Source organism: Rattus norvegicus, chromosome 18, assembly GCF_036323735.1.
Source record: "Rattus norvegicus strain BN/NHsdMcwi chromosome 18, GRCr8, whole genome shotgun sequence".
NCBI classification, from domain to species: Eukaryota; Metazoa; Chordata; class Mammalia; order Rodentia; family Muridae; genus Rattus; species Rattus norvegicus.
This window is the reverse complement of record NC_086036.1, coordinates 67,144,236-67,168,570: the sequence shown is the minus strand read 5'-3', so window position 1 is coordinate 67,168,570 and position 24,335 is coordinate 67,144,236. Positions and strand designations below refer to the sequence as shown.

The window sequence follows — 24,335 nt, the reverse complement described above, 5'->3', positions numbered from 1 at the left end:
TTCACCTTCTTGCTGCTTTTGGCCACCGTGATTTTATCGATGGTAAGCCTTCCATCAAAGCACTGGGCTGGCCCTGCTCTCAGTGAGTCAGGCACTGGGCAAATAGCAAGGACACAAACAGACTGGACATTGATCCGTCCTTGAGGACGTCCTTTCTACCTGGGATTCATTGTTTCCCAGCATAAATTTTATACAAGGGCTATTCAACAAGCCTAGTTCCTTTCTTTTCTTTCATTTCTTTTTAATTTTTTTCTTTTTTTCTTTTATTGGATATTTCTTTATTTACATTTTAAATATTCCATTTCCTGGTTTCCCCTCAGCAAACCTCTTATACCGTGCCCCCTCCCCATGCTTCTGTGAGGGTGCTCCTTCACCCACGCACCCACTCCCTGCAGCCTACCTGCCCTGGCATTCCCCTACAATGGGACATCGAGCCTTCACAGGATCAAGGGCCTCTCCTCCCATTGATACCCGACAAGGCCCATCCTCTCCTACATTTGCTGCTGAAGACATGGATCACTCCATATGTACTCTTTGGATGGTGGTTTAGTCCCTGGAAGCTCTAGGGGCTCTGGTTGGTTGCCTCATATTGTTCTTCCTATGGGGTTGCAAACTCCTTCAGCTCCTTCAGTCCTTTCTCTGACTCCTCCATTGGGGACCCTGTTCTCAGACCAATGGTTGGCTTCGAGCATCCGCCTCTGTTTTTGTCAGACTCTGGCAGAGCTTTTCAGGAGACATTCATACCAGGCTCCTGTCAGCAAGCACTTTTTGAAATCTGCAATATTGTCTGGGTTTGGTGACTATATATATGGGATGGATCCCCAGATGGGGCAGTTTCTGGATGGCCTTTCCTTCAGTCTCTGCTCCACACTTTGTCTTCATATTTCCTCCTGTGAGTACTTTGTTCCCCCTTCTTAAAACTGAAGCATCAATACTTTGGTCTTCTTTCTTCTTGAGCTTCATGTGATCTGTAAATTGTATCTTGGGTATTCCGAGATTTTGAACTAAAATCCATTTATCAGTCAGGGCATATCATGTGTATTCTTTTGTGATTCGGGTACCTCACTCAGGATGATATTTTCCAGTTCCATCCATTTCCCCTAAGAATTTCATGAAGTCATTGTTTTTGATAGCTGAGTAGTACTCCACTGTGTAGATGTACTACATTTTCTGTATCTATTGCTTTGTTGAAGCACATCTGGGTTTTTTCCAGTTTCTGGCTATAATAAATAAGGCTGCCATGAACATAGTGGAGCATGTATCCTTGTTATATGTTGGAACATCTTTTGGATATATGCCCAGGAGTACCTTTCAAATCTTTAAAATTCTCCTAAGATTCAGTCTCCTCCTTTACAAAATATAAAATAAACAACACCTCTCATAGCTAGGAACTGTACAGTTTCAGGGATAACTGGAACCATATTTAGACTCATGTTTCCAGTAAGATTGGTCAGTCTATTTCCTGTGCTATTTTGGAGATCTGGGATTTCTGTTTGTTTGTTTCCGGTTTTGTCATTATTGTTATTGTTGCTTTGTTTTGTTTCCAGTTACTATCACATAGCCCTTCATTTGCATAGTTGAATTTGGTAGTTAGATTCCAATATGCAAAGGAGGGACTGTAGAGCAATCATTAATGTATGTTTTCATTAAGACTACGAGATGGTTTATTAGACGATTACTAAATAACCTCAGGAGAATAATTATTGGATTATCAGCTCATTGTTCAGCCAGAAGGAGAGGGTGCTGGAAAATAAAACATTACCATTACATTTGAGAGCTATATGAGGAAGCAAAGCATCATTTAAACAGGTAGATGAAATGACGAAAGAAAGTCTTTCAGTTCCTCGTCTCACCCTTCTGCCATTTATCATTAAAATTCAAATACATTGAGGCAGTTGGAGAGCTGTGGTTGATTCGCCATTGGTTGCATTACTGAATCATTTTTCTGTCTTGGAGAAGAATAAATGGCTTGTGGTTTCCCATATTTAATGTGTAGAAAGGAAGTGGGAAATGATGGGGTGTGGGAATGATGATAATTGCCTGAGAGGGAAGAAAAAAGTACGAGTATGTGCAGACAATTTTGATGTATATTTTTCCAATGAAGACTATCTCACAAAGACTGGGTCTTAATGACTCTTCAAAGTTTCCCATTCCTTTAATGATATAAGGTTTTCTCTATTATACCAGAATAGATTTAGTTACAATACAGAAAGAGGGGGTTACCTGCAGGGGTTCAGGCACAGAGTGCACTCTATCATGAGTCATGTATTTACAGTGACAGAGAGAACAGAGAGCAGAAATCTGTAGTATTTATTACCATCCTTTCTTCTGATTTTGCCCCTGTAAGTCACCAACACCATGCTCCCATCTTCCTGCCATCCCATTCTTAGTCTCTCCCTCACATCCCCAAGATTGTCTAGTTTGTTCCCTATGATTTCTAGTTATATCTTCTTGGTTAACTGTTAGATTATTTTTATCCATGAAAAAAAGTATACCCTCATAGGAGAAATCCTTAAACCCTGACACTAGTTGAGTAGACATAGGCACTCCCTTGTCTTCTTTGAACTTTTAATTTCTTGTCTCCAAGACAACACAATAAAGTGTGCTTAGGAAGTATATTTTAAGGAACATAGAAGAAAAAGTGTGCGTGATCGTAGTTTCTTTGCCCCCAAGCAGAGACGTCAGCACCTAGTCTTTCCTTTGGGTTCTGGGGCACACAGGCAAAATAGAGATAATGCACTAATGACTGAATGCAAACCCAGTAAGCTAGGGCCTTCTGGAACAACAAGGTAGGAATGACTAGGAGGTCTCTTTCCTCTCCTCCCCAGGTGACTGTTGACTTACTCTATAACAGTCAGGCCTTCCCTAGTTCCTTAATAAATGCAGTCTCCACAATTGGAGAGCTCTGTGTCAATAAACAGGCAGAGTTAAGAACTGCAGTAGTGACCTTTGCTACATCCTTGCCTGTTGTAGCTCCTTTGACTTAGGGGGATTTATATGGGGAGAGAGGCTAGACCCCTGGTCAGCACATCCCCTGCTATGTCTTTCCATCACCAAAGAGAAGTAGGAATGGTAGAAGAGAAAAGGCCTTTCCTTAGTAAAGGTTTCCTTTGAATGCGTGTTTCTCTTACAGTGCAATCCAGTCTGCTGTGTTGTACAGTCAAGCGCCTTAAGACCAACACCAAATCCTTCATGTTCGAAATGAGGCCGCTGCTTGTAAGGAACTCCTGTGGCTCTTGTATACAAGCAAATACAGCTGCTTGCTTTCTCTTTGTAATATTTTGTGAACATATAATAGTAAAGAAGGGGACTATACAGTTTGGCATATGTAGTTCACATTTCTCCCATAGTACCAAACCTCTTCCAATATGAGATATGCAGGAGATTTTGCAATACCTTCATCGTCCTCTGATGACATGGCCAGACTGATTACTTTAAAATATGTACATATCAGAATAATTTTCACATCGAAACCAGACAGAAAGAGGCCTTTTCAGTCGCCCCTTTAGAATAGGTAGGAGACAAAGGAGAATCCATTGTTCTCCAGTCTTATTCATAAAAACGAAAGAATGGAAGCTAGAGATGGCTACAGGAAAAAATAGGGAAGACTATTAATGTCAAAGCTAAGATTGGACCCAGGATGCATTGCGGCCTCGATCCACCGCAGGGCAGTCTGGGCAAGACATTCGAGCTCCAGTCGAGCTCGGTGTTTCTCACCATAGAAAATATTGTACTTGGGAGCAACTCGGCAAGAAGACGCTAGCAGGAGGCTGCACCTGGCCGTCATATATTATGCACCTAATGAGCAAATGAAATGTTTAATAACTACGCTGTGGAAATAAAGCTTAGAACAGTAAATGCATGCTGAGACTCTTCGTCTTCCCCGGATGCACGCTGCTGGCCCGTCGCGAAGCTCCAACACCATTTGTATCTCCCTGCTTAGTGGGTCCTGCTGAGGAGACAACATTAAAACCAAAGCGCTGCTCACTTAATTAGTTGTATAACCACGTAAAAGCATTTATTTAACATAGCAGCTTCCGGTGTTGCACCAAGGGTCTCCTGAAGTGCTTCTCCAGCCTGCACCCCAGGCACAGAAAATTGTGCAGTGGCTTCAACTGAAGCATTTGCAAATTGAAACATTTCAATTAACCATGGATCATTTAAACTCATAGAAGTCTAATACTGTGTTATTTTACTTAACTTACAGTGTGAAGAATAAAAAGCAGAAAATGAGCAAAAGTGTTGTTATAGGTTTTATTAATGATTTTAGAAAGGACTATTTTTCCATAAAGCAATGATTTAAGGGCAAATTGTTATCCCTTGTAAGTCAAGTTTTACGAGTTGATGAGAAATGCTTTTTGGGATACATTTTTATCAATGTGTTATCCAATATTTTCTAATATGGTTTTCTTACGTTTTCTAATTTTGTTTTATTTTTGTACTTTGTTGACTGAATCCGAGTCGAGTGCTTGGTGCTAGAATGGCTTTGAGTGCTCAGTAGTCTTCCCACCTTAGTCTCCCTGTCCTGGGATTAGCGATGCATCTGCCCCCATGTTGGTCACAGTCTTCCTAAATCTTGAGGAGATGCAAGTCATTAAATAGAAAGCTTAATTGGGTGGGCTTGGGTTTGGGAAGGAGCCCCAGAGAGTTAAAAACAGTGGAGTAGGGAGCTGATTTAAACAAAATAAAATGTCACCACCAGCAGATGAAATAAAAATAAATTTTTAGAACACCAAATTATTTTTACTGGGTATTTCTTAATTTACATTTTAAATGTCATACTCTTTCCCAGTTTCCTGTCCATAAGCCCCCTCTCCCCTACTCCTCACTTTCTTCTATAAGGGAGTTCCCCTCCCCATTCACCCCCCTTATCGCTCCCCCACAGACATTCCAATACACTGGGGTGGGGGGGTGGGTCCAACCTTGGCAGGACCAAGGGCTTCTCCTTCCATTGATGCCCAAAAAGGCCATCCTCTGCTACATATGCAGTTGGAGCCATGGGTCAGTCCATGTATAGGCTTTGGGTTGTTTTAGTCCCTGAGAGCGCTGGTTGGTTAGCATTGTTGTCCTTATGGGGTCTCAAGCCCCTTCAGCTCCTTCAATCCTTTCTCTCATTCCTCCAACAGGGGTCCCATTCTCAGTTAGTGGTTTGCTGCTAGCATTCGCCTCTGTATTTGACATGCTCTGGCTGTGCCTCTCAGGAGAGATCTATATCTGGTTCCTGTCAGCATGCACTTCTTTTTTTTTTTTTTTTAACTTGAGTATTTCTTATATACATTTCGAGTGTTATTCCCTTTCCCGGTTTCCGGGCAAACATCCCTCTCCCCCCTCCCCTTCTTTATGGGTGTTCCCCTCCCCATCCTCCCCCCCTTGCCGCCCTCCCCCCAACAATCTAGTTCACTGGCGGTTCAGTCTTAGCAGGACCCAGGGCTTCCCCTTCCACTGGTGCTCTTACTAGGATATTCATTGCTACCTATGAGGTCAGAATCCAGGGTCAGTCCATGTATAGTCTTTGGGTAGTGGCTTAGTCCCTGGAAGCTCTGGTTGCTTGGCATTGTTGTACATACGGGGTCTCGAGCCCCTTCAAGCTCTTCCAGTTCTTTCTCTGATTCCTTCAACGGGGGTCCTATTCTCAGTTCAGTGGTTTGCTGCTGGCATACGCCTCTGTGTTTGCTGTATTCTGGCTGTGTCTCTCGGGAGAGATCTACATCCGGCTCCTGTCGGCCTGCACTTCTTTGCTTCATCCATCTTGTCTAATTGAATGGCTGTATATGTATGGTCCACATGTGAGGCAGGCTCTGAATGGGTGTTCCTTCTGTCTCTGTTTTAATCTTTGCCTCTCTATTCCCTGCCTGAGGTAACCCAATCACAGAAAAACACACATGGTATGCACTCATTGATAAGTGGCTATTAGCCCAAATGCTTGAATTACCCTAGATGCCTAGAACAAATGAAACTCAAGACGGATGATCAAAATGTGAATGCTTCACTCCTTCTTTAAAAGGGGAACAGCATGCACTTCTTAGCTTCATCAATCTTATCTAGTTTTGGTGGAGATATATATATATGGGCCACATGTAGGGCAGGCTCTGAATGGCTGTTTCTTCAGTCTCTGCTCTAAACTTTGCCTTCATATCCCCTCCTATGGATATTTTTAGAACACCAAATTGTTAAAAATAAGAAATAAAATGAAATGCAGGCAAGATAGCTGTATTAGATTTTCATATTATTTTTATAGGTTATAATCTAGAATACAGATTCCTTGGTTTTGATAGCTATGAAGAATTCAAGAGTCAGAGAAATTAAGCTATCAGGGTAATTAATGTGACTGTTATAGCACAAACACCTGTCCCTCAAAATGCTGTTTAAAATCTTCCTTGTTTGACTGAAGCACTACTGGGAACCAATGAAACACATAAGAGGCAGAACCATTGGCTCCTTCCTGTCTTTATCCCTCATTTTGCATCCTGTGTGTCCTTCCACTCCCACCACAACATACTGCTTCAATATCAGCTCGAAATAGTAACATCTAGTGACAATGTTCTAGAGGCTATTAAAATATGACGCAACATAGAATTCCTTGCCATTTAAGTTGGCTTCTCTAGGCATTTGTGATAGTCACGGAAGCTATGATTTCTTCTCAGAGAGTGTGGACATTTGTCAGGACTTCATTTTATAGATCACACTCACTGACTTGGGAAAAAGAATACAGTAAATTCAAAATACTTCATTTTTCCCATCAGCTAGATGTTTCTGGTTGGGAATCCCCATTTCTCCATACCTAAATGCTAGCAGAAGAGTTCTCCAATTTCTCCAGTTCATCTTCTCACTTGTTCTCACTACCTGTGTGCTTCTATCTCCTTCTCAAAGCAAGATGACTCTTCTTGATAGCATTCTGAAAGTCATCCCTTGTATTTGGAACAGAGCTTAGAGCATGCTGACTATAAGGTTAAGTTTATATTACACTAGCAGCTCAGATCAATGGAAGGTTTTCTTTTGATATTTATCTTTTATTTTCCTTTGATACATTGCCCTGATTCAACCCATAGAAGTTACATTGAAATTGTGCATGCATACTCCAAAAACCAGTAGGAACCTTGTCATCTGCAGACGTTGAGAAACAAGAGTTCAATATACTAATGAAATGGTTAATTTTGTACTCATTACTATTTTTGCCAATGCCTTAAAAGAGTAAGCCATATCCCTCTTTGGTTTGTCAAAATGTCTATTGGGGTCTATGTGTCTGGGTCAAGTGCTTCCAACTTCTTAGCCTCTTCAGAGATTAATCTTAGGTCTTACATGAATTCTGGTGGCATAGTTTGTTCAAAGCAAAGAAATAGGATAGGTTAGAAATGTACACAATTCACAATTGTGATTCACAATTAGTCACACGAGCAAGGGTGGCTAATGATTATTCTTTTGGTCTTTCTCTCATGGGGTTCAAGAAAAAGACAGGTTAGTTTCTAACACCACATTTTTACATTAAATTAACCAAGATCCAGTAGGGTTGTACTGTAGATAGAAATATCATCACGCTTGGTTATCTGCACCAACAGAACTGTTCCTGTTCTGTTCAGTTCTGAAATGGCTATCATATGTAACACTTGGGTGGATGTGATCCTTAATGGTGGCTTTCCATGATACTCTCTTGTATAGAAATGGTTGTTCTATGTGTTCTATACTTTCTGTACAGAAATGCATATAATATCCACACATGTGAGGCCACATTTGTATCCCTCCCTGGCAGGCATAGTCCCTAGCAAGGCCACTTTCCATTTTCTCATGGGGTAGGTTGATTTATATACATGTCCAACCAAGGAATCCATTTGTCAATGTCATAATATAGAATGAGAGCAATGTTTTAGCAGCATGTAAAATACTAAACATTTAATAGAAATGCCAATAGCCTTAAATATTCTCCAATCTATATTGGTTATCCTATGACCAGACATTATTTGTATCCAATAGGAAGCTTCCAAGGACAGCTAAGAGGAAATGGTCCATACGTTGATAAGAATATCTGCCTCCTGATTTCCAGGGAGACGTAATGGGCTGTGGTCTGCCACATGAAAGTCTCTCAGAGGTTCTATTCAACTTGAACTCTATTGTATATTATTTACACATTTGTTGTCCCCACAGCGGCCAACCCAACACTGCCAAACCTCCTTCTGTCTGAGCCATCTATAAAGTGAAACTTCTAAATACAGCTTATCAAGACAGATTATCATTGGCCAAGTCTATTGAGCAATTACAATCCACACTGCTCTTAGCTCAGCACATTGGCAACTCTTTCCAGCCACAGGGCATCTGTGTTCATTTGTATTACTATAGCTTACAATTCTGTTTGTTATACCTACTAGTACCATCTTTGTATCAGGCATGATATCCCTTCTACTAATTTATCTGACATACCTGTTGTTTCAATTACTGGGAGATGCCCAGTGGATTTGAAACACTCTGATCCTAAGACTGCATGGCATTGGTGATGGGATTTGAAGACATCACACATCATTGCTATAATTATGCATGTTGCCTTTGTAGACTTTTATTGTGTGCTATACTGGAAAGAGGATTGGCCAGAAAGCCTTCAATCGAGACTTGTCAGTTAAGCTGTTTTTATAGTTATAGAGGTAGAACGAGTTAAGGATCCCACTTGTTGCAATGCTTGATCAGAGTTGCTTCTCTGGTGCTGTGCATGGAGCTTCTGCTCCTTTCCTTGACTGAAACCAAACTCCTATTGGAATTGTTTGTTCTTCCCATAACCCCTAGCCTCCTGGACCCCCGATGACTGGAAATAAGAAGGAATAGTGTAGTAGTGGGACTTATTGCTGTTTAACCTGTCCTACAAGGATCTTAGCCCGCTCAAAACCTACTTGAGGCTCTCTATCCCAATCCCATAGAAAACTTTTCTCTAGTAGGTTATACAGAGGATGGATTGCATGGGCAAGATGGGGTAAGTAGATTTTCCAATATCTTAGGAGCCCTTAAAATGCTCATAAAACTTCCATTTACAGGACAGGATATTATAAGATTTTGATAATAACATTTTCAGGAATCATATACATCTTACTGAATTATAATATTCAAAAGTATTATAGCAGTGGCAGGCCCTTGCTACCTGTGTGGATTGATCTCCCACCTCCCCCACAGATGGACCTGTATGTCCTTTAGATGAGTCTCTGGATCTGAGGGCTTTGCATTACCTAATTTATGTGATGAGAGATGTTTTAAAGAGGGTGAACAGGATAACAAACCGAGATCCTGGGCCACCATCCCATAACAAATAGTAGGTCTACAAATTTAATCTTTCAGCCGTACTCTGCAGGTACACTGGTGACCATTCCATACAAATAACCTGACAGCCATGTAGCAAAAGTCAGGCAGTGTTTACAAAGTATATACCAAGACCTTGTCTGCAAATGAAATCCAGGGGATCTTAACGTGGAAGGGTGAGCTCAGGTTAAACCGCAGCGTTTCATCAGCAGGTAATTGGCTGCAGAACGGCGCTCTGTGAAACGTCTTTAGTTTAGGCAGAGTCCTCAGGCTCCACTCACTAATGTAAACGCTAGAGGACTGCACTCCTGCTTCACTTCAAAGTGGAACATGCCACAAGACTAGTTATTTTATATAAAGATATATGTTTGGTCCCAATGCCATAGAAGATGAAGTCAGAATATTCCCGTTGGGGAAGGTGACTGGTAACTCATAAGACACGCAGTCAAGAATTAGCTCAGACTTGTAGCTCCAGAGATGACTAGGGATACAAAATAGACAATCAAATCAGAAAGTAATTGCTCCGTGAGTTTCAAATACTTTCATAAGGGGTAAAGCACAACTTAGTAAGCTTTTCGGGACTCAGACTTCTAGTGTCCAGCTTAAAATATCTGAGGTTCAAAGGAGAAAATTCTAAAGCTGTACACACAGAGACAGAGCACAGGGACAGGACTAGCACAACTCAGGAGAATGGGGTCAGCTTTCCAGAACAAAAACTTTCATGGGAATCTCTGATTTACAATCTCTCCTGTTACTAAAAAGTAGGGTTTTCATTTGTTAGTTTGTTAGTTTGTTTTATTATTTCTTTGTGAGTTTCACACCATGCACCCCAGTCCTATTCATTCTCCCACTGCCTTATATCAGCCCTCTTCGCTGGCAGTCTCCTTCCCAATAGAAAACAAAATTAAACTCTCTCTCTCTCTCTCGCTCGCTCTCTCGCTCTCTCGCTCTCTCTCTCTAAATAAAACAAAACAAAACAAATTATAGAATGTACTCATCGTGGAATCTGTAGTGTGTCAGTGTGTCCCACAGTATACCCTTCTGTCAGCAAATCTTCACTTGTAAATGGTCATTACAATGAGGCATTGGTCTAGTCTGAAGTTTCTGGCTTCTCTCACACAATCATTGGATCCTCCACCAGGACTCCTTCTGGTTTTCTTGTTGTTGCCCTGTGTTGTGAAGATCACAGCAGGACAGGCTCTTTTACAGTTCACAGATGATGTAGATTTTGGAGTGGGCCAACTCAAAGCCATGGATCTCGACCTGGGTGATAACTAAGCTATTTGTCTTGCCTGCTGTCCCACACCCTAGCCAACAGGGCACAGCTCTCTAGTGCCACCTGATGCCACTATTAGCAGGAAGCAGGGCCATCTCTCCTGCTCTCACATTCTTGAGGATGGCTCGCCCATGCCTTCACTGTCAGGTCAGCTCCACTGTGTTTTCCTGGCAAGATGGATGGTCTCCTGTGGTCATGCTCTTGATGACAGCTCACTTGAGCCCCCTCCACCAGGGTCATCTCTACTGTGCTGCTCAGGTGATATGGAGGGCCAGCTCTCACTCTCTCAACTACTGTAATTTCTGGTTTCTCTTCAGACCATATACATTGTTTGTCTTTTACTTAAGAGTAGTTTTGATGTCAATATTGTCTAATTGGCTGTTAATAAATCCCTCCTGGTAAATTTTCCTAATATGCATACCTTTAACTCTTCCTCATCCTATGGAAAGAGAAAGCAGGTAAAGCCACAGATTGCACATCAAAGTCTCTCAGTAAGCTAGGAAACTGCTCAAATTCTTCGCTTATGTGAATTCTATGAAGATTAGTTCCACCTCAGTGCCTTGGTTCCTAAGGACATCAGGTTCCTTTTAGCAAAACCACAAAGAAGGTCACTGGGTAGAATCCAGGCCCTAAGAGGTTCCAGAGATCTGAAGAATGTGAAGCTATGGTACTTTTTCAGAAAGGAAAGTCTGTTGAGATTTACACACTCCCTGTGGTGTGGATCCAAGTTTTCTTAGATCCCTGGTGCAGAGCTCGCTTTGTATTGATATTGCATAAGATTTAGTTCATTGCGAAAGAATGAATAATTGTCACCTCATCACTAGAGAAAATCACTTCTAATGATCTTACGTTTTAATGAGTATGAATAAAGGTAGTCTCTAGGCACACCTGTGTTGTAGTACAATATATTAATATGGCAAATGGCATCTAACATGCCAAGCAGCTGCCCATGTGTTAGGTAGGAAATGTATCTAAGAGTGTTTCTATGGCAACAATGGTAAGCCATGCCTACAGGTCACATTTTCTCTACGTACAAATCTTCCAAAAATGCACTAAGATAAATATTAAGGATGATATGAATAATGATGTGTCTGGTAAATTGTAAAAGAATATTTATCATGTATGTTTCTTCTTGCAAAATAGGAAGTGGCCCTGCTACAATTTTCTCCATAAGATAAGCCCTTTCGTTTCTCTGATGGGCAGATTTGCATTTTTTTGGCAAATACCTGCATTAAGGAGAACTGATTTTCAGTGTGTACTGGGCATATTGCATGTATCTGGCAAATGTTCACCAACTTAAAGTTTCTTTAAAACATGTGGAAAACCTTGAAAATAGGAGTAGACCTCTTCTTATCATTTAGGGAGCCTAGATTAAAACCAGACAAGCAGGTACAAGTAAGTCCATAGAAAAAGAGTCAACAGGGTGCATGAGATGTGTAGTAAGGTATCAAGACATAAAAGGTGTCCAAATGCTGAGGGCACGCACTACTTTTGTGAGGATAAGAGCTAAAGTCGAATTTACCTAGAATGGGGAAAGCTTTCTAGGAGGATAAATGAACACAGCTCAGAAAATGTAGCTCAAAGCAGGAATTCAACAGAAGCATATTCTCAAGTTAAACAGCAGTCTGTTTGGGCTTCTTATTTGTTCTGTTTTGTTTGTTTATGTGTTTGTTTGTTTGTTTGTCTGTTTCATGTTTAGAAGGCAGAGCCCATAGGTGTTCTATGTATGAAGCTTGAGACAGAACCGTGCTATGTAGCCAGGTTAGCCTTGAACATACTAATCTCACTTACTTAAGTCTTCAGCTTGCTTGGATAAGGAATAATGCATACCACCATACCATGGTTATTTGGGAACTTTTAATTATAAGATTTCTTTTGCCAAATGTGTATTCCCATTTAAACATTTTCTTAGTATCCATATTTTATTTTATCAGTCTGTCTATTATCAGTGTTATGAATTGAACCCAGAGCCCTGTGCTTACTAGGCAACTTATCAAACCATAAGGAATGTCTCCAGTCACATAATGTAAAATACCGATACGAATTACATGTGTCACTTGAAGATCCAATTGACAATTCAAATAACAGGCTTTATAATGGTTCCATTTGTAAATAAGATCATGCCAGGGACACCCTACATGTAGTCACAGGTTAAAGGGTAAAGAGAGGAAAATGCAATATGTAATATAGTTTGTTCACATCTTGTGAAGAACGAGCTCACTCTACAAACTCTGAATGAATGGACTATCATTTGATTGGAGAATACTGGTAGTAAATTTGAATCATGGAGGATAAACCCCAAAACAACTGCTTCGACTGGTTAACATTTTATGTAGTAGATTTGTTTAATCCCAGCAACTTACCTCTTCTTATTAATAACTAATTCAAGTTGCAACTTTTAGAAGTTTGTTATTGTTGTTGTTGTTGTTGTTGTTGTTGTTGTTGTTGTCGTGGTGTGAGAATGTGTGGCATGCGTATACGAGGGCAGGCACACTCGCCATGAAAGCATGATGGCGGAGGCCAGAGACAATCGTTTGGAGTTGATTCTCTAACAGACGCACACAAACACATACGCACATGCACACATTCACATGTATGCAGATGTGTACATGTATGCAAACATACACACACACACATACCATAGTTCCAAGGATGGAACCCAAGTAATCAGACTTGCACAGAAGGCATGTTTCCCTGCCGAGCCATCTCATCAGCCCTCAAGATGTATATTTTTATAGGAGGTCCCCATTTGAAATTATGTGTGTTTGTTTTATAGGCTATAACAGAAGAAATATGTTATAAAGATTATGACAAATGTATGCTTATATGTAAGTAACATTGCAGTAGCAATAAGTGCAATCAATGCTAGAGTTCAGTCATCGATGTTACAACTCGCCACATTCATCAACAAGGAAAAGCATTCGTTCCTCGAGCTAAATATAGGGTTTGAACTCCATGTCCATTTGCATGGTTCCCTAAAAGCATGTGTCTGGATAAGATTCGATAACTTATGAGTCAAGAAACCTTCCTTTATCAGGGCAATCAGATATAATTGGGGAGAACTATGTACCCAAATGTGGAAGTTTAAGGTTACTTGATTTTACTCCACTCCTTACAAACTCACATGTAAACTCAGAAAATAGTACTTAGAATTATTTTAATAAGGGAATATCAATAATTCCTTTATAGGATTTGTTTGTGTACATGTCTGTGTGTGTGCATATCTGTGTCTGTGTGTGTGTCTGTGTGTGTGTGTATATCTGTGTGTGTCTCTGTGTGTGTGTATCTGTGTGTGTGTATGTGCGTGTGTATGTGCGTGTGTGTGTGTGTGTGTGTGTGTGTTTGTGTGTGTACATGTGAAGGCCAGCAGAGAATATCAGATATCATTCACACATCAGACATGGTTTATCTTTTGAAAGAGGATATCTCACTGGCCTGAAGCTTGCTTACTGAGTAAGCTAGGCTAACTGGACAGTGGACCTCAGACTGACTCTGCCTCCCCAGCACTGGAATTGCAAGTACATGCTAAATCAACCAAACCTTTTACATGTGTTCCTGGGCTCAGACTCAGGAATTCATGATCGAAATGTTAAGATCATTATAGACTGAGCAATCTCCCCAACCTTCACCCACTTTCAATAAGAAATCTCATTTAATCCTTACAAGTTCCTATCATCATTACCATTTTACAGGTAAATAAACTAGAAAAGCGTTAGAAAATAAAGATTGAATAACTAGGAATAGCTGAGAGTGCAGGATTTTTGTGTCTAGTTACACACTTTGATCATTGGTGACTAATAATAAAACTAAATTGAGAACAAATTGTATGTTTAAGTCATGACAGAGGAAAATTCATATGAAAATTCAGAAGATTATTGACTTACTAGACTATTTACAAACATTGTCCCATATAAACCAATTATTATGCTTTAATACAGTTAGTGCATTAACCCAGGTATGTTTATTGATATAGGAGTCTGTTACAAAGACTATAGTACCCCACTAATATCAGTAAATGAAGAACCAATGTATCATTACTTTTGATAGACTATAACGGAAGCAAGTTTTTATTACTTCCTTTAAATTTTTTATATAAGTTTTCTTTTAAATTTTTGAGATTGTAAGTACATCATTTTCTCCTTTTCCATTTCTCCCTCCAACCCATCCTATGCCCCCTTTTGATTGATATTTGTGTTTATTTGTGTATAAGTATGTGCATGTGTGTGCACATGTGTCTGCACATGCTTGTGGATATGTTTCATAAACATATAAATATAACCTGCTCAGCCTGTATGATGTGTATATTTTCAGGGCTATCTATTTACTACTGGATAAGCAATTGGTGTGCTCTTCCCCACATGGGAAGTGAGAGGAGACATTTCTCCCACTCTCAACATCCCTTAGTTGCCTCTAGTTCTTCATCTGAGTCTGAGGCCTCATGAGCTCAGTCCCTTCCACATTACCATGGCTACTACTGTTGTCCTTGTCCAGGGATTATGTTGACTAGCCGCTATGTTGATGAAACTTCACGGGTGTAGCTTCTCTGATGCGTTATACCTTTTGTCTTAGAGTTTTGTTTCGGGGGTAAGTAGACATGACTCTAGTCCTGTGAGATGTGCTGGCCAAACCACCAAGTCCTTATAAATATTTATTGCAAGTTAACCACAATGAAACAGAAATACTACTACATAGTAAGCAGAATTTTTAAAGTACATTTCAAACTAGGTAAAAAAAAAAAACAATTCATTTCACAGTAAAGAAAAAAATGTCATTCAACAGACTTCATATTTTTGCATGTTTTTGATGAATATTAAAATATGATTTTTGACAGGAACCAGGACAAAATCAATTCATTTTTGTTCAAAAGATAACTATAATAAAATGCTCTCAGTTTATCTATGCAAAACTTTGTATAGCTGAAATATCTAATATTTTCTTATAGAGCAAGCAAGTCTTTCTTATAAGCTCGCATGTCTGTCTCATATACAATTTAGAGCAGATTTGTGAGTTATCGTACAGGTCTTTGCAACCTGAGCCAGAGGCTAGCAGACAATGAGCTCACGTGATTCTCTGTAGGTTGTGATGAGAAGTCTGGAGGTCCCTGCCTGATTTGGAATCCACTTGAAGTTCGTTATGATTCAAAGACCTTCATCTAGTGAGGCCTTCGCACAATTTGTCTTCCATTCAGGAGAAATAAAATGGCACCACTCTAAGTGTCAGAATCACCACAGTATGCTAAAGTCAAGGGAAGCTTGCTGGATTTGGCCTACATGACAGAGATTGTTCCTTGGATGTTTTATGTATTAGTTTCATCATCCTGTGTTTTCTATTCCAGGACCCACCCTTCCCAAGACTCATGTTAAAACGGCCTCCCTTGGGCTAGCAGGAAAGGCAAGGTCCCCTTTGCTTCCCGTGTCTGTGCCAACAGCCCCTGAAGTGTCTGAAGAGAGTCACAAGCCAACAGAGGATCCAGCCAGTGTAAGAAGTTTTATCACAGTTATCCTGTTCAATTTAAGGCACTCAGCACTCATTATATTGGGATATTGTTCTTACAGCTTGCATATGCTTGAATGTGAAGAGAAAACCTAAAGGAAAAAAGGATATATACCAATAGTTTACTTAAATTGTAGATGTATTTATACTTAAGGGCAGCCTTATATAGAAGAAGAATATTAAGTAATCGCTAAGTATATACAATCATATATACATGCTTATATATGCATGTATATATCCATAAATGTGTGTGCACATAAGAGTCTACACACACACACACACACACACACACACACACACACCCTGTGATTACTATGAAATATCTTGAAATCCTAATTCATTATTGAACTGATATTTAACAGAAAGCTGTATTCTAAGAGATTTTTCTGAAGTAGTCATTACCTCTAAAACCATAATAACTAACACACACACACACACACACACACACACACACTTCAGAAGAAAATATAAAATGAAGAAATGAAAACAATGTTTGGGAAGGAAAAAACTGCAAAGATGGGGGATACTAGGAAAGGAATTATTCAAGCTTAAAGGATAAAAACAGCAACTATAATCAGTCCTTGATAAGTCTATGACCTACCAATTTCTTCAGTTGAAATTATTTCCACCAGAAATCTGATTGTCAAAATGGAAAGATTATTTTATTCAAATAACAATATATTTTCATGACTTTTAAATTTTTAAACATAGCCATACTTTTGAACCATGAAGTAATATAACAACAGAAAAACCAAGGAAATCAGTAATGTGTATCTTTTTCTGAAAATTCAGCAGAAAGACACTACATGCTTAACACACCTTCTACAAGATTAAAATTTCAAGGCACTTACTACTCTTTTGTCAGAATACAACTCTTCATTTCAATGTGTCTAGTCACATGATCTGTGGCCATATCTAAAATTAGGTTAAGATACTAAATTTACAAAAGGCTTCTTCTAGGAGAAGTTCTGACTCTAATGTCCAGTGGCCTGTTTCACACCAAAAGTTGACTGAATGCAGAGAAACCAAAGGATAGAGTATTAAAGGCAGTAAGACATGCAAATGAAAGGAAAAGCAGAAACGGGTCACAAAGAGATCAACAGCTTCCTGTAAAGAAATAATGTGACCACCCCATGTATAATTTTAAATTTTCTAGACACCATGTTAAAAGCACAAAAATTGATAAAATTTAATTTCATGTTGTCTTTTGTCTAATCCCATTTTTCAAAATATTATCACCTGATAAATATAAAGCAAATGTCAAAAAGGGGATTTTTCCTTCTGTTTTCACATTATGAATTCAGAATTGGGTGTGTGTCTCATCTGTGAAGCACATTTGATTGTAGACTAATAGTTTTTCAAAAATTAAATAGCTGTATTCAGATACACCACCCAGATAAACAAAGCATCAACCCTGAAAATGGTTGGCCAAGGACCAGTGTGGTAGTGCCTAAGGCAGAGGCTGATAAAGCTCTAACTTTGAAGCCAACCTGGTCTACACAGAGAGTTCGAAGCCATTCTGGAGGACATAGTGAGACCCTGCCCTAAAAAGAAACAGGAGAAAAAAGAGATGAAGAAAAAAATGGGAATCATGAGCTGAAACAAAAATGACTCATCAAGTAATATTTCTCCATTTCACTCTATTTATAAAAGACTATGTTGAGTCAATGGGCTATTTCTCAATCCTTGCTTAGTTCCAAATGATATATGACCAAAGTATTCATTAACATTTTCATAATTCTAAAAGAAGCTCATGGGTTGGTACCCTGTGCCCTTGTGTCTTGAGCATTCTTCTGTAGATGAGTTTTCTTAGGATCCTGTAGAACAAATTCTTTTGCAGGTTTCTTAGTATGGTGAACATTGACTTAGCAGGATGAGGGCAGGGGGCTCTCTTACCATGATATTAAGTGGTGTTTATTGGCTAATACAGTACAAATCATGATCTGGAACATTGTCTCAATCATATAACTAATTAAAAGGGATGGTTGAGAATAATCCAGAATTTCATTCTCGCCTACATTTATTAGAACAAACTATACTTAAGAAAGGGGAAAGGGAAGGAATTATTACTTATTGGCTGTTTACCAGCAGGCAGCACTGTCGGACAAATTCCCATTTGACCAATAAGAGAATAACTAAAAGCAGCAAGTATATAAATACTCAAATCATTTTTTATTAAATCAAAAGTTCTCAGACCAGTAACTGAATGTATTAGATAAGTAGAAATCCTGGAATTTACAAATAACATCATGCAAGGAACTCCCAGTGAGCAAAAGGTGATCCATTCAGGAAGCATTATGCAGGTAAGCCTCTTGGTTTATACGGAGTTAATATCACACTGCAAGAGATCATGCACATCTACACCAAGCCCTCTGGCTTTGGACATAAACTTTGTTTCCACCCACAAGCTAAAGTTATAATCTATACATTTTCTTATCAGTCGAAACATCAAGTTGCCATGCAAAACTTAAATTCTATGTCATTATTTAAAAAATGCGGATGATGTTGATCTTTAGATACTCTTTAGATACCTATTTATAGATTGCCTATCAAAATGAAAAGGACTATTGTATTAATAGTAATCACTGGTCAGACATTGTGACATACAGGTAGCTTGTCACAGAATGCTCAGAATAAACTATAAAATAGGCACCATTATCAATTCGCAGACAAGTCAAACTATACATCAGAGAAATCTCCTAACTTGTTCATTACTACAAAACTAGCCATTGGAAGAATAAAACTTAAAATAGTATATTTTTAACAGTGAAGCTTTTTTCCCTATTAAAAGTATAGAGTCCAGGGAAGCAGTATTCAATAGTTGATTGGTAGCTCCTTTTTTATCACAAGTTCATTCTGTTACAATATTCTGAGATCTGCTCTATCTATCTGTCCCTACATCAAACTCAAGAATAGTAAGTGGCCCGACTTACAGGAAGATACTAAGTGGGTTTTTGGAGCCTACCAAGATCTCATCCTAACTCCCGTCCCATTCCCTCTCCAGGTATATGAACAGGATGACTTGAGTGAACAAATGGCGAGTTTGGAAGGGCTAATGAAGCAACTCAATGCCATCACAGGCTCCGCCTTTTGACATGCATTGCCAAACCGTTGAGATCTTCTGGGAACTTTACAGCATACCAATTATCCATAAACAGCACACCTGTGTCCAAAAACTCTAAACCAGTGTACAGGTCCACCATCTGGACCATCCAGTTAAGAAACATCTGAAGCACTTCAGAAGAAATCTGTAACCCATCCTAGATGGACATCAGGAATCAAAACAAAGATGGTCATGAGGTCCCGAAGATGCATCTTAACTACAAAGTCAAGGCTGAAGCTGCCTGCAGAGTTCTGGTTCTTTGTCACTGCAAGGACCGTGGTGTCATGACTAACGCCTACATTTTCCTTCAGCGGGACCTTTCATTTTCTGTGTAGGTCTAGTCTCACAAGTGCATTATTCAGCCTGTACCGTGCCATAGCAAATCAACACAAAGTCACCATTTCTTTTTCAACTACAGAGCATCCATGGTAACTCTCACACTCCATAGCACCAAAGGATTGGATGTTTTCCTGACAGCATAAAACGGAAATGAGTGAATAAGCAATAGGCAGTGATGGTTTATAGCTCAATCGTTCCGTCTCACACAAGTGGCAGATGCTAGTGAATGGGTATAAACATTTTACCAAGTTTAGCAAGTATTTGTAAATCCATCTCTGATTAACGCATATGTCTAGCGTGTAGAAACTTAAAAAGCCTCAACTGGCGGCATCTTGCCAGCAACAACACCTTTCTAGAAGGAGAATACAATATGCAGTCTTCTCAGACACGTGGTGATTGTGTACTTGAGCTTGTCATAGGACATTTTTCGATTTTTCAGTGGCTTCTATGCCATTCCACACTGTGATGGCCTGTCTGGGTTTCACTGAGGCTTCTTCTTCAGGAGTTTGGCCAGAAGAACTCCGCCATCCTCCATCCCCAATCATTCCCCTACTTCTCCTGGGCAAGTAGCCTTAGGTAAAATGGCCAACTCCATGCATCATATATCCTGTGTCCCCAATATCCCTCTACGGAGAGAGTAGACTTCCTGAGAGCAAGCTCAAAAGAAAGAAAAGGAACATGAAAAACCATATCCCAGAGCACCTTTTCATGAGTTGATGTCACTTCCACCGATAGAATCTTCATTGAGCTGTGCCAGGCCACGTTGACAAATGTTGACCACAGACCCTGTTGGCAAGGCAATCTTCCATCCCATGCCTAAGCCAGAGTCAGGGAGGAGAGAGGGGTGGGCGCCACTTCACATCTACACATCATAACTCCTGTAGGTATTTTTCAAAGCAGCATCTTAAACTGTGGACTAGAATTTTAAACTTCAATTGCCATGTATCTACAGCTTGAAACTAGCTGAATATAGGAACATTCTGTTGCATTCCCTTTTAGTCCATGAATTTTCAGCTGTATTTGGAGTTAATCCCTATTTATGCAGCTGAGTCGCCAAGAGGGAATGAGTTTGCATATTTATCAGTTAGGTGACTTGAAAACGCGATGAGAGTTTCAGCTGAATTATTCCTTTCAGCTCTGCCTTTGATTTCAAGCTTGAGTAGGTCATAATTTTTAAAGAGCATGGCAAAGATAGGATCTTTACAACCTAATAGCTCCTTTTATTAGGTGGGTAATTATATATGAATCCCTGAATGAAATATTTTGAGCAAAATGGCACTGTAACAGAAATAATAATTCAGATTATTTTTTTACAGTTTTATGTCAGGAAGGAAATCTGATGTCAAAGAGAGGGCTTGTTCAAATGGTTCATTAGAAAGTCTGGTCCATTTGCAAAATGTTTCCTTCAACAAGAGTGCTTGTTCGATTTACTGAGTTGTTCTTTTTTTTTTTTTCTGGAAGTACTTTCAAAGAACTATGTGGTGTTATTCAATGGAACAGAATGCTTTTGTTCAATATTTGGGCACTGAGGTAGACAACTGTGGACTGACTTGAAGTAAAGCATTTCTTAACATAGCAATGAATACTTTCAAAATAATCTACTACTTCAAACCGGAAAATGGTATTAAACTAACAGAACTTTCTCAACAGCCCAGAACGCATTCCCCTGTCTATTATTTTAAAAAGGGAAGAAGAACCACTTTTCAGAGGCATTTGATATCCATGAGAGACAGCCCAATTTTCAGGTTGGGGTGTGCTAAAAACCTCAAATTTCAAACTTCAAGGAATGAGCTATACTGAAAGCTGCTGTGTAAACTCTTGTGTAAAGTCAGGAGAACCAGAATTTTTACAAAATTCAAAGCCTTTCCAATCTGTCAGTGATGTCAGGACATGGAATCTTTAAAAGTCACTGAAACTATGCTACCCACTTCAGTCAGTTACATTTCCTCCACACTCCTTGAAAATTTCAGTAAACAAATATAATAGTTTATTTTAGCAGTTGGTGATCCTAATAAGTCGTATTGTTATGACTTGATTATCCAGTGGAAGCATTTATGTGTACTCAGGAGACTGATTTCATTAATTCAGTGATTTTTTAAACATAAAATTAGTTCAAAACAGCTTCTGCAGAGCTCGTGTTCCCATAACCTTTCCAGTGATTCGCGTGTATACAGTAAAGTTGCCCAGGGTTCCAGATGACATGTGAATTCCCAGGTCTGTGACTGGTGTGAGGCAGCGAGGTTCAGTCTAGCTTATCAATCTAGCTCATTCCACACAGGACCCTTTAAACATATAAATCTCTTTGAGTCCCACAGGGTAAAGCTGAACAGGCAGCCAGCATCTCTGCCACCAGGAGTCATTCTCTGTGAATGGGAAAAAAAAAAAAAAAAAAAAAACATCAAACTTGGCAGGAGGACTCAGGTTTTTATAAGCTATTCCGAAACGCAAAGCAAGAGCCTGCTTTTAAGGACTTTGTTATTTTTCTTCTATTTCATTTTGATAAGAAAGTAATTTTCATTCCTCCAGAAATTTCTGCGTTTGTTTAAACTGACAAAAATAAAAAGGGCTCCGAGTGTATTCAAAACATTTGTATAATGCTCTAGACAAAAGTTAAGTATTTCTTAGTGCTTACAGCCGCCTCCATATAGTCGACCCATAATCTTCTAGAATATTTAAATAACATAGCTTCATATTTGGCTATTATTAAATATGTACTCAGTTCAACAACCCAGATAAAACGTTTCAAACCAAGGATATAAGAAGCAAACTTTTGTCAGGGCTTTCTTTTAGGGATTGGATGTAACAATGGTTTGGGTTTTTTCAAAATAAAGATTGCTAATAATGCGGCCCACGCTTCATGCTCTGCAAAGGTGGCCATTCCAAAAGGAGACTGCAGACAACATGTCTAAGCCAAAGCTTGCCGTTCACTGGCATTTCCAAGAAATAACTTCTCAAGCACAGGCCTTTCCAAGATATGCTCTGAGTTTGTTCTCAGAGATGATTGTTGAAACTTCACTCTCCTTTTGGAGCCTTCTTCTGACTTTGTTTAAAGAAGCATCTTAAAGTCACCTACAAAGGGAACACAGTGTCTCAGACACGGTAGATGTGCTGAGTCCCACAAATGTTACTTCTTAAGAGGCTTCCTACCATTTTACATACAATCTTAGCCTGGGTTTTGGAGGTTTTGGAATGCCGATTTCCAGTCAGTGAGGCAAAGAAAAATGGGAAACACCCAAGTCCTGGATGAATTTAAAGAAACCAAAAGTAATGTGAACTTTAAAAAGATGCAGAGCAATAATATAGTGTCTATACATTCTCTCTTCCTTATCTGATCCTCATTATGCAAACACAGTTTTATCTCCACGGTCAAAATTTAGTATCATGGCCTGGTATCCCTGGGTATACCTCCTTACCATAATTTCAAGAATAAAGAGCTCAGGGCACCCAGAAGTCACCACACACTCAAATACAAATTTCCTTTTCCAAACTGAAATTCAAAGCAACATTGTCATCATAAACTGAAGCTTTGTGCTTTAGTATTTCTAGAGTCATTTGAATACTTGAGAAAAATCACACCTAGGTGTTTTGTGTGATTCCCCATTGAACTGAACAAATATGTCCCCATATCTCAGTCTACCTTGTTAGTCAATAATTGCTTCCAAAGGGATTTGATTTGTCAAAGAAATGCTGTATTTCTAGTCAATGAGGTTAGGGAGGAGACAGTGCAGTGCCCATATGAGCAAATGCGAGTAACTTCTGATCTGACTCACCCCTTCTGCCATTGGATAATTCTTCACTGGGAAGACTTCCAGCAACGCAGCAACACTCTGAAGGGTGTTTTTCTCTTGCTCTCAGCTTTGTGCTTTACCATCTTACGATTTTTATTTTTGCTTGATCGGAGAGCAACAGCAAAACTGTGCAAGAAATAGCAAACATGGAGGCATGGGCCAAGGGGATCTCACTGTGTGTTCGAGGTGTATTTTCAGATGCAAGAAAGGAATGTTGGAGAGGAGGGAAAAATGTGTTTTTTATTATTGTAGGGTAAACCTGACGATTCTGAACTTTGTGAATTGTCAGCTTGTTTGGGGGGAACGGGTGGGGTGGGTATGAGGGGGTACTTTTTATAAGTAATATTTAATTTATTATTTAGAAGTGGCTTCTTTTTTGGATAATTTATGATACACAGGGAGAAGTGGTTGGGATCTAGGCATGTCTGTTAAAGCTGCAGTGTTTTGTATCTCAGTGCAGAGCGCAATGAAACATCCAGGCCAAGCAAAGCCTTCACTAAAATTCCACCATCTCTACCTTCTCCCTACGGAGGGTTTCAAAGAAGATGACGCCAAACCTAAAGTCACTCGGGTAGCATCTTGCAAACCAGTGCTATTCATTCTCTCAAAGGGCTTTGCAACTCAAACTGTTAGTGTGATAGTGATGTGGTTATTTGATAGAAATGGGTATACTACAGCTTTAATAGCCTTAGTGGAAAGAGAAACTTTTTGTTGTTACAAAACACTTTTTTTTAACGGAAAGGTGTTTTGAGCCCACAAAAGTCTCTTGGGATTGTCAGACTCTAGCATTGTTAACCAAATTAGAGTAGTGATTGCAATATTTAAGTGTAAATGTTGTTCTATGAGAAAGGAAGCTTGCTTACCGTTTAAAACACGATGACTGTTTCTACACACGAACTTGTATACTACTACACAAGGAAAAGGGGGTTTTGTAATCACCGTAGAACAGTCTCCTATTCATTTTTTTATAGAAATGTTATTCCAATGGTGCATTTTTTGTTTAATAAATAAAGTTTTGATACAAAAATTCCTTATTCACTTTATTCCTAATAAGTGACTCTTC

General features: G+C 39.3%; 1 protein-coding gene and 1 pseudogene across 9 annotated transcripts in view; both read left to right on the top strand.

Annotated features, from left to right (window-relative positions):
- Dcc (DCC netrin 1 receptor) overlaps window positions 1-24,299 on the top strand; it is a 1,103,888-nt gene extending 1,079,589 nt beyond the window's left edge. For 8 of the 9 annotated variants that reach the window (XM_008772087.4, XM_063277120.1, XM_063277119.1 and 5 more), the window contains 2 exons: window positions 15,885-16,027; window positions 19,047-24,299. In XM_008772087.4, the coding sequence (XP_008770309.2) occupies window positions 15,885-16,027; window positions 19,047-19,136 (233 nt within the window). In that variant the 3' untranslated portion in view covers window positions 19,137-24,299. The remainder of the gene's footprint in view (window positions 1-15,884; window positions 16,028-19,046) is intronic. The other variant, NM_012841.2, reaches the window with a different exon arrangement.
- Rpl37-ps3 (ribosomal protein L37, pseudogene 3) overlaps window positions 23,739-24,335 on the top strand; it is a 64,958-nt pseudogene continuing 64,361 nt past the window's right edge.